This window comes from Bombina bombina, chromosome 3, assembly GCF_027579735.1.
Source record: "Bombina bombina isolate aBomBom1 chromosome 3, aBomBom1.pri, whole genome shotgun sequence".
Classification (NCBI taxonomy): domain Eukaryota; kingdom Metazoa; phylum Chordata; class Amphibia; order Anura; family Bombinatoridae; genus Bombina; species Bombina bombina.
Window position 1 is genome coordinate 662,490,810 of NC_069501.1, and position 12,318 is coordinate 662,503,127.

General features: G+C 34.1%; 1 protein-coding gene across 1 annotated transcript in view; it reads right to left on the minus strand.

Annotated features, from left to right (window-relative positions):
- The window catches only part of REPS2 (RALBP1 associated Eps domain containing 2), a 611,369-nt gene that overhangs the window by 30,423 nt on the left and 568,628 nt on the right, over positions 1 to 12,318 (minus strand). The window contains exon 17 of the mRNA XM_053707397.1: positions 11,704 to 11,787. Coding sequence (XP_053563372.1) covers positions 11,704 to 11,787 — 84 coding nt within the window. The remainder of the gene's footprint in view (positions 1 to 11,703; positions 11,788 to 12,318) is intronic.

The window sequence follows — 12,318 nt, forward strand, 5'->3', positions numbered from 1 at the left end:
AGCGGCATTTAGAGGCCTTCTAATTACCAAAAAGCAATGCCAAAGCCATATATGTCTGCTATTTCTGAACAAAGGGGATCCCAGAGAAGCATTTACAACCATTTGTGCCATAATTGCACAAGCTGTTTGTAAATAATTTCAGTGAGAAACCTAAAATTGAGAAAAAATTAACGTTTTTTTTTAATTTGATCGCATTTGGCGGTGAAATGGTGGCATGAAATATACCAAAATTGGCCTAGATCAATACTTGGGGTTGTCTACTACACTAAAGCTAAAACTACCCCAAAAAGCTCCCTACATGCTCCCTAATTAACCCCTTCACTGCTGGGCATAATACACGTGTGGTGCGCAGTGGCATTTAGCGGCCTTCTAATTACCAAAAAGCAACGCCAAAGTCATATATGTCTGCTATTTCTGAACAAAGGGGATCTCAGAGAAGAATTTACAACCATTTATGCCATAATTGCACAAGCTGTTTGTAAATAATTTAAGTTAGAAACCAAAAGTTTGTGAAAAAAAATGTGAAAAGTGAACGATTTTTTGTATTTGATTGCATTTGGCGGTGAAATGGTGGCATGAAATATACCAAAATGGGCCTAGATCAATACTTTGGGTTGTCTACTAAAAAAATATATATACATGTCAATGGATATTCAGAGATTCCTGACAGATATCAGTGTTCTAATGTAACTGTCGCTAATTTTGAAAAGAAATGGTTTGGAAATAGCAAAGTGCTACTTGTATTTATGGCCCTATAGTTTACAAAAAAAGCAAAGAACATGTAAACATTGGGTATTTCTAAAATCAGGACAAAATTTAGAAACTATTTAGCATGGGTGTTTTTTGGTGGTTGTAGATGTGTAACAGATTTTGGGGGTCAAAGTTAGAAAAAGTGTGTTTTTTTCCATTTTTTCCTCATATTTTATATTTTTTTTTATAGTAAATTATAAGATATGATGAAAATAATGGTATCTTTAGAAAGTCCATTTAATGGCGAGAAAAACGGTATATAATATGTGTGGGTACAGTAAATGAGTAAGAGGAAAATTACAGCTAAACACAAACACCTCAAAAATGTAAAAATAGCCTTGGTCCCAAACGGACAGAAAATGGAAAAGTGCTGTGGTCATTAAGGGGTTAAACACATAATTATATGCAAACAGTAGTTGTAATAATAGAATGCTTTTAAATATTATATATATATATATTTATATTCCATGCCTGCACTACTTTATATTATATATATATTTATATTCCATGCCTGCACTACTTTATATTATATATATATTTATATTCCATGCCTGCACTACTTTATATTATATATATATTTATATTCCATGCCTGCACTACTTTATATTATATATATATTTATATTCCATGCCTGCACTACTTTATATTATATATATTTATATTCCATGCCTGCACTACTTTATATTATATATATATTTATATTCCATGCCTGCACTACTTTATATTATATATATTTATATTCCATGCCTGCACTACTTTATATTATATATATATTTATATTCCATGCCTGCACTACTTTATATTATATATATATTTATATTCCATGCCTGCACTACTTTATATTAAATATAGATTTATATTCCATGCCTGCACTACTTTATATTATATATAGATTTATATTCCATGCCTGCACTACTTTATATTATATATATATTTATATTCCATGCCTGCACTACTTTATATTATATATATATATATTTATATTCCATGCCTGCACTACTTTATATTATATATATATTTATATTCCATGCCTGCACTACTTTATATTATATATAGATTTATATTCCATGCCTGCACTACTTTATATTATATATATATTTATATTCCATGACTGCACTACTTTATATTATATATATATATTTATATTCCATGCCTGCACTACTTTATATTATATATATATTTATATTCCATGCCTGCACTACTTTATATTATATATATATTTATATTCCATGCCTGCACTACTTTATATTAAATATAGATTTATATTCCATGCCTGCACTACTTTATATTATATATATAGATTTATATTCCATGCCTGCACTACTTTATATTATATATATTTATATTCCATGCCTGCACTACTTTATATTATATATATATATATTTATATTCCATGCCTGCACTACTTTATATTATATATATTTATATTCCATGCCTGCACTACTTTATATTATATATAGATTTATATTCCATGCCTGCACTACTTTATATTATATATATATTTATATTCCATGACTGCACTACTTTATATTATATATATATATATATATTTATATTCCATGGCTGCACTACTTTATATTATATATATATTTATATTCCATGCCTGCACTACTTTATATTATATATATATTTATATTCCATGCCTGCACTAATTTATATTATATATACATATTTATATGCCATGCCTGCACTACTTTATATTATATATATATATATATATATATATATATATATATATATATATATATATATATATATTTATATTCCATGCCTGCACTACTTTATATTATATATATATTTATATTCCATGCCTGCACTACTTTATATTATATATATATATATATATATATATTTATATTTATATTCCATGTCTGCACTACTTTATATTATATATATATTTATATTCAATGCCTGCACTACTTTATATTATATATATATATATATATATATATATATTTATATTCCATGCCTGCACTACTTTATATTATATATATATTTATATTCCATGCCTGCACTACTTTATATTATATATATTTATATTCCATGCCTGCACTACTTTATATTATCATATAATTGGTTTAAAAGGAAAATGACATCTGACATCAAATTGCCTAACTCACACAGCAGCTAAGCTGTATTTGTGTATTTCTTTAAATAAAAAAGCCTATTTGGCCTTTGGTTTGTTTCATGCATATATTCTGCCACAATTATCCTGTCCGACCTGTTTTTGTATGAAACATTCCAGAAAAAATCTGATTAATAGTTTGGGACACTTTTAAATCAATCAAATTTAGAAAGGGGCAGGATGTGGCAATGTTTCACTGATTACAATGTCTATGATTTTACAAAGTGATACCTTTCTAGGGAATAAACATGACTAATTACATTTATAACAAGTATCTACTGTGCAATAATCCCCAGAGTAACAAAAGATAAACTGTATATTTCAACAGAAAATGTTGTTTTGTTTAAAAGAATCCTTATACATGTGTAATGGATATAAATATTGTAAACTGAACTGCTGTATCTATGATACTACTACAGGGACATAACATCATAACACAGATCTTGAACCGTCTTTAAAGGGACAGTATACACCAATTTTCATTTAACTGCATGTAATAGACACTACAATAAAGAATAATATGCTCAGATACTGATATAAAAATCCAGTATAAAACCTTTTAAAAACTTACTTAAATGCTCCCAGCTTAGCACTGTTAAAAAATATTAGCTGGAACACCCACTGCAAGTGGTTCTATAGCAAAAAAAGCAGACACCCCCTTCCTCTGAATATGAAAAGACTCTTTACACAAACAGGAGCAAGCAGTAGAAGGTATACATCAGTATTCTCCTAAAACTTTCGGGCTTGGTAAGGAGTCTCAAAATCAGCACAATGTTATTTAAAAATAAGCAAAACTATACATTTAAAAAAAGCTGTATATGCTATGTAAATGGATCATCTACACAGCATTTTTGCAAAGAAAATCTAGTGTATAATATCCCTTTAAGGGGGCATGAAGTAAATGTATGAATTATAAACTAATTATTGCATAGCAGTAGATCTGCACAGAAAATAAATGTTTCAAACTATCATCTTAAATTGTTTTGCAATGCAGGGCCATATCCTTTGAAAAGCCTCTCAAGTTTTGTTTATCGTCTTTACTTTGGCCCGTCAGGAAGAGATACAAATGACTTCTAAATATGTCAACCAATAACTGTGGAGCATATATGTGTGTATGTAGGGAGTGGGGTGCAGAATTCCATGGAATGCACTGCACCCTATCTTGAAGAAGTGGAAAATATACAATTGTTAGATTTACATTATAGAAAAAAATACATGCAAAATATATCATGAGTGCATTGAAAAGTGTTTAATTAAAAACACTAAAGGATTAAACACATAGTAGAAATATCCAATTAGTCACATGACTCAGCTGGATCAACAGCAGTTTCCACTTGGGTTCAGCAGTGCAGGGATAAACACACAGCATTAAAGGATCATTAGTAATTAAATGACATGTTCTAACAATATTTGAACATACAATTTGTCAACTATAATAGCCCTTTAAACATGTTGGGCTCCAATAATTAAGTTCCAGGTGCAGCTTCGTAGCCTCTGCTATACAGGTTCTTGCAGTGTGCAATATTAAAGGGACATGAAACCCAATTTTTTCTTTGATGATATAGAAAGACCAAGCAATTTAAAACAACTTTTCAATTTACTTCCGTTATCTAATTTGATTCATTCTCTTGATATCCTATGTTGAAAAGCATATCTAAATATGCCCAGCAGCTGCTGATTGGTGGCTGCACATAGTTGCCTTGTGTGATTGGCTCACTAAGGTGCATTGCTATTTCTACTACAAAGGATACCTAAAGAATGAAGCAAATTAGATAACAGAAGTAAATTGGAATGTTGAAAAAATTTGGGTTTAATGTCCCTTTAAATGCGGCTGGTGAATGCCACCTCACTAGCCCTGAATACCAGCAGAAAGCTTCCCTTCATAGGAACCTTGTACATCTGCAATTTGAAAAATTGTGCCCTTTATGTGAAATTACAATTTGAGTTTAATGTCCCTTAAAAAATGTAGCAAGCTGTGTGCTGTCATTTTTGTAAATCACTAATGCACAACATTATGAGTTTTACTTTCCTAGTTTATTGAGTACCAAGTGTATCATTTCAAACCAGCAATTGAAAGTATAAAAAAAATGACAGTAATCTACACCTGGCTGAATTACAAAGCAAAGTAGAACATATAAAGAGATCTATAAAACATGTAAATGATGTTTCCTCGGGAATTGCACTCACACCTTTAAACAAATACACTGCTGCACAGAGGAAGGTGTCAGACCTACATTAAACTTTATGCTTTTATGATGTTTAAGTTACTAACATATTCTTTCCTAATGGGGCACATTGCTTTTGTTGCTATGGCATTAGCTCAGGTTCTTTCATGTTATAGATTCTACTAGGAACAAATCAATATGGGCCCTCTCTTCCTTTTTCACAGAACGATGGTCTTTGTAATTTTGTGTTTGAAAAACGAACCAGTTCCTTTCACAGTGCAGCCTGGTGGAAGATTCATAGCAGTTCAGAACAGATCTTCCTGTCTTTACTCTCTGGCATGAAAATTAAACATGTCAACTAGTTTCACACAAATAAACTAAGACAATATACCTTACAGAATTCTATATTTTCATGCATCCTAAAGTCTTCAAACCGTTCTACTCAAACTCATTAGAAAACAGCAGAACAGACGTCTCATTCACCTAAATATTGTGTGTGATAAAATTAGTCAGTAAAAAAAAAAAAAGGTAATTCTATATATGAAAACAGATATTTGGAGAATCTGAGTTATCTTTGCAATTTAAACTTGTGACCCACAGTGCACAAATTTCTCAGGCACAGGGACCAGGCCATAAGCCATCTCTGTCATAGTCACTATTGTGAGGAAGGCGATCAGTGTTATAGATGACATCTCCTCGGGATAATGCATCAACATGATCATGAAACCTTTGAAATGAAATACAAAGGCAGAGTGTTAAATTACTGTGACCTGTCAATACCATTATGTAGAAGGCACACTTCACTCTGCCCTGAAAAATGTCCCATTTCATAAGTGTTAAAGAAAAGCAAAGCGTAACTAAAAGCATCTGGATTCTGTATGGCATATTAATGGCAAGAATGAGTACATTCTAACTAAATTCAACAAAGTGTGATTTGCTTTACAGTATTTACTAAAGCATTATTGCTGTAATCACAGTCTAATTTAGGGGCTGATGATCAAAACCTCGCCGGTATGGAAAGAAATCACACAATCTTCAGATTTATTTTTAGATCTTTCAATGTAGGAGTTTTTCCTTCACACAAAAACACACTACATAGTAACAGAAACATGTTTCAAGATAAAATTTGTGTTTCTAATTTTTTATCAAGACTTCTTAGGTCATCTCCCCTGAGTGGAGAGCTTCAGATCATTTGGGCCCTTAATCTCAGAGGAAGATCATTGTCAGTAATCTAATTTTGTTTTTAAATAAAACATATGGGGCCAGATTATGAGTTGAGCGCAAAATATTGTTTACGCTAAAGCAATATTTGTGCTCAACTGAGTAATACCAGCGCAAGCTAATATTCGCTGGTATTACAAGTTAGGTGCAATGCGAACACGAGGGCACTAAGCATTGCTCTTATGAGGGCACACTTCTATAGGTTCCAATGGGAGCCTCGTTCTGATGCTGTCATACACGGCACAGAACCTAAGCACAGCGAAGGGGGTAAGTAGCGCAGCGATAGGCAGCAAATTTAAATATATGTATGAATATATACATTTGTGATATGTGTATATACACATTTTAACACATAAATATATACGGTATGTAAATAAGAATATACATATATATTTACAGGGAACAGACAGTTCCCATAGACCACAATGTAAAAGGCACTTTTCAATGCCGTTTTTTCTAACACCCCACATCCGCCAAACTTTACCCCCTTAAAACTGCCTAGTTCAGTATTTTTTTATGGGGAAAAAAAGCTACTTTTTTCATAAAAAAATAAAAGACCCTCTATTTGAGGGCATTTGGGGCACTTTTAGAAAAATAACCAGAGATCTTATACCGCAAGCTAGCGGTAACAATAACCAGCCATTTGTAAATGGGCGAATTTGAGATACATTAGCGCTCCACTTGTAATCTAGCCCATTGTGATTATTATAAGCATTTCTTGGTACTCTAAACCATTTACAATAAGGTAAAATAGTCTTGCGTGTTATTAATATTTCAGGGGCCTACTTTCTGCTGTTTTGAGCCATACAGTCACAAATGCAGAGAACATCGAGCATGCTGATGATGCAGGCAAGGTTGTTAAATGAATAGTAAAGGGACATTAAAGGCATTTTATTACTGCATCAGAAATAAATCATTGCATAAGAAAATACAGGTAGAAAACCCTTTATTCAAACTGATTGGGACCAGAAAAGTTTTGGATTTTGGAATAGTATGGATGTTGGAATATTTGCATCTATAAAATAGGAGATTTTGGAGAGGGGATAGAACCAGTGTAATTTGGCGGCTCTACCATTAGGCCAAATAGGCGATCGCCTAAAGCCTCAATCATGATGGGGCCTCACACAGGGACTAAGGAAAATATGCCCTTTTTTCTCAGATCAAACAGGTATTGTGGCATAGTAGCCCAGCCCATTGGCTTCCTCTAAACACTGTCATATAGTCAAATATTCATAGGCGTGAGCAGGGGGTGGAACAGAAGTGTCCAGGTGCATTATAAACGACCTGTGTTTAATGAATACTTAGTGCTGAAGTGTGTGGTAAAGGAACTGCAGACTTCAGAGGAGCAATATGGGCCCCCACTTCAGCTTGCATGTACAGTGTGATCCCTTCCCTTGCATAGGCAGCTTATTATTGACAGCCACACTGTTAGCAATCTCAGACTGTGATTGTATATATTAACCCCTTAGATACCAGAAAACGCTTCAAAGCAATTGCAGCTGTTGCTTTTGATGGCTGGCAAATACAAGCAGTGTGTGTGTGTGTATGTGTATATACAGTATCTCACAAAAGTGAGTACACCCCTCACATTTTTGTAAATATTTTATTATATCTTTTCATGTGACAACACTGAAGAAATTACACTTTGCTACAATGTAAAGTAGTGAGTGTACAGCCTGTATAACAGTTTAAATTTCCTGTCCCCTCAAAATAACTCAACACACAGCCATTAATGTCTAAACAGTTGGCAACAAAAGTGAGTACACCCTAAGGGGGGTGACACCCACACCATACACCATCAAATTGTATTTTGTAATATAAATACTTTTATTATCGGTTCAGTTTTGTCATTAAACTATTATTATTGTGCAATGTGCACTGTGCGCTGCGCAGCTCAGCACCGCTCCCCACACACACACACACATGGCAGGCAGCTGCTAACTGGCTCACGCACGGTCTCAGACATGGCGGCCCGCCAAACTACTGACACCACCATATCTCATAGATCTGAGATCCCAGCCATGAGCCATCAATCGCCATGCCTCACACCCTCCCAGACCAGTCCCCTCCCTTCTAGTAGACCGGTCATGTTCCTCACACTGAGACACATGCTGGCGCTGCACCACCACCACCACCACAGTGAGGAACGTGACCGGAGATGAACGAACAGGCTAAGGGGGAGGAGCAAGAACCACTGCGGCTGCACAACTGTGAGGAGGAACTTCAGAGAGCAGGACGACAGGCGGCTGGTGTGGATCAGAGTGAGTGACATCTGGACTGGGGACCGGAATCCGTATCACCGGTAAGAAGTTAGAACAGAAGTTATTTTGCCGGTCCCCTTCCACTGGAACCGAGGTAAGCTGAGTGATCGTAGGCTGTGAGTTACATCTCCCTCTTGCAATCATTATGAGATGGCGTTCACAGGAGCTCCGGTAATTGAGGGAACTAGTTGAAGAATATTTGGCCCCAGATCACTATAAGCATTTGCAGCAGTCTCATCCTTTGACTCCATGCTTGTAGGCTCAGTTTCCAGCTTCTGACCTTTATCATGATGTAGCGCTAGTAAAACACAATCAATTATTTTACTAAATGTGTTTCCAAAATTCTCTATGATGGCCCATATCTCCTCCATGGCTATACAGTGTAACGTTGAGGAACAATGAAATCAGAGTCTTAATAGAAAAGTACAACTCCTCCACGTTAAACATAGATACTACACATGAGGCGCCCCTCTGCTCTTTCTCATTTTTTATAGTTAACCCGGATTTGCTGGTGAGGAGGAGGCAGCCACAATATATAAATATATTTGGTTTGAATGAGGACTCAACTCACACTATAGAAGTGAACTTTAATGACAAAAACTTTTTTGACTATTCTGGTACAATTCTCTGTATTTATAGTTATGTATGTACTACAACACAATAGACTAGAATTGCTGATAAGTCCAGTTTGTTAGTATATCTAGCCACTCATTAGCGCCCCCCTATTGATCAGTCTATATATGTAAATATATATATTTAAATATACACCATATATATATATATATATATATATATATATATATATATATATTATTTTATTTATTTATTTTTTTAAATTACTTGGGGGGGGGGGGTGACACCATGAGTTACCACACCGGGTGACACCAAGCTTACTGATGCCACTGAGTACACCCCTAAGTAGAAATATCCAAATTGGACCCAATTAACCATTTTCCCTCCCAAGTGTCATGTGACTCATTAGTGTTACAAGGTCTCAGGTTTTAATGGGGAGCAGGTGTGTTAAATTTGGTGTTATCACTCTCACACTCTCTCATACTAATCACTGGAATTTCAACATGGCACCTCATGGCAAAGAACTCTCTGAGGATCTGAAAAAAAGAAATGTTGCTCTACATAAAGATGGCCTAGGCTATAAGAAGTTTGCCAAGACCCTGAAACTGAGCTGCAGCACGGTGGGCAAGACCATACAGCGGTTTCACTGGACATGTTCCACTCAGAACAGACCTCGCCATGGTTGACCAAAGTAGTTGAGGACACGTGCTCAGGGTCATATCCAGAGGTTGTCTTTGGGAAATAGTTGTATGAGTGCTGCCAGCATTGCTGCAGAGGTTGAAGGGGTGGGGGGTCAGTCTGTTAGTGCTCAGACCACACGACGCACACTGCATCAAATTAGTCTGCATGGCTGTCGTCCCAGAAGGAAGCCTCTAGCCTATACACTCACTACTTTACATTGTTGCAAAGTGTAATTTCTTCAGTGTTGTCACATGAAATGATATAATAAAATATTTACAAAAATGTGAGGGGTGTACTCACTTTTGTGAGATACTGTATATATATATATATATATATATATATATATATATATATAACACACACACACACACATATATATATATATATATATATATATATATATATATATATATATATATAAACCGGTTTATAGAAATCTATAGATATAGTTTGCATTGAAATGCTCTTTTAAACAACATTGTTTTATGACTTTCCCTGTATATTTATAAACATTTTCAAAGAGGACAAATTTATTCCACTTTTAGGAGCCAGTAAGAATATTGAGCCAGCCACATACTTCTTAAGACCAAGATAACAGTGTTTGTGTATAAATATATGTAGAATAATGCAGTTTTTAAATTTAGTTTTGCCTAAGGCCTCCCTTAGTCTGGAGCTGCCACTGTGTAAACAAAAAGATCTAGGCCATATTTACAGTCATGATACAGCTTATACATTAACATAAAGGTAGTTTTATATCATTCATAATACTTTTGTATACATAGTACCATCAGAAAGATAATACAGTACAGTAATCAGACAGGTAATAATGTTGTTTTTAAATAAATATAGATTATTGTTTGCATTTTAAACACAAAAATCAAGCCAAAGCCATGTTTGGATTTCAGAATAAGTCTGGATTTTGGGGTTTGTATCTGTATTTTTTTTTTTATTTTTTTTTTTAAAAAACAAATAAAGGGGCAATAAAAACTTTGAGATTGTAATATAAAATGCTTAATTATGCATAGTAAAATAACTTTTTTTTGCACATTGCAGGCTTTACAAACATAACCTTGCCACATATCTGTACCTAATCTACAGTCTGCTGTATTTTCTGATGATGCCATACAATTTAGATTTTGTTAACAAAATGGCAATGGAAAGCCGTCATCTGCAGACTTAAAGGGACACTGAACTCAAATGTTTTCTTTTGTGATTCAGACAGAGCATGCAATTTTTTAGCAACGTTCTAATTTACTCCTAGTATCAATTTTTCTTTGTTCTCGTTTTATCTTCATTTGAAAAAGCAGGAATGTAAGCTTACAAGCCAGCCCATCTTTGGTTCAGCACCTCGGTAGCGCTTGCTGATTGGTGGCTAAATGTACTTAACAGTACTGGTAATTTTGGAATATGCCGTTTTTAATGGAATATGTACAGTATATATTAAAGGCACTAATACTGACAACTGCCATGATCCATCTTTAAATCTTACTATTGACCTAGTAAAGTGAATACGTCTGGTAAAAGTAAAGAAATAACACAGAAAAAAAAAAATCCATAAACATAAATAAAATGGAATTAAAGGGACATGAAACCCAATTTTTTTTCTTTCATAATTCAGATAGAGCTGGTAATTTTAAATAACTTTCTTATTTATTTATATTATCTAATTTGTTTAGTTCTCTTGGTATCCTTTGTTAAACAGCATACCTGTGTAGGCTCAGGAGCTGCTGATTGGTGGCTACACATATGCTTCATGTTATTACCTCACCTCTGCGCATGTTGTTTCTTGAACAACGGATACCAAAAGAATAAAGCAGATTAGATAATATAAGTAAACTGGAAAGTTGTTTGAAATTGTATTCTCTATTTGAGTCATGTTGTGTTTGCTGTCCCTTTAAGTTGCTTGTGAGAGAAATGTGAAGCTTACTTTTTTGGCAGGACTGCTCTCCTCTGTTGGTGGTGGGATTTTATTTGTCTGTGGATGTAATTCAATATCTCCTCCTCGCTCAGACTGCAATAACAAATAGAGCATAAAAATGACTAACAGGCAGATTCATTCAAAGATGTGACAAAAACACTTTAGAAGCAATTGTAACACCTCTGCTGAAGGCTTATAATTGTGAAGATTAAACAACATCACACTAATTATTATTTCATCAGGTTTAGATTACTATACAATGAAATGCTTGAATCACTTCAGTATCTTGTTTATTTAATGGGATTTATTTTGTACCTTTCACATGGATACATAGCTCATAAAACTTTTTATTAATCACATCTTGGCTGTTCACATAACTTTTTTTGGGGGGGCTCACGTCACATTTGTACAAACAGAATCACTTCCAAGTTTTATTACAATTAAAGTGAAGGTAAATTTTGATGCTAAAGTGCCCATTTTTTAAAAATTCGATTAAAAACAGGGGCACTTTAATTCATCAAAATTTTCATTTTTACTCGTGAAAAAATACTTACCTTTTATTCTTGACAGCCGCTCCAGCTTCCTCCACCTGTCGTAAAGCCTCTTCCTGGGTCTAAAATGAGG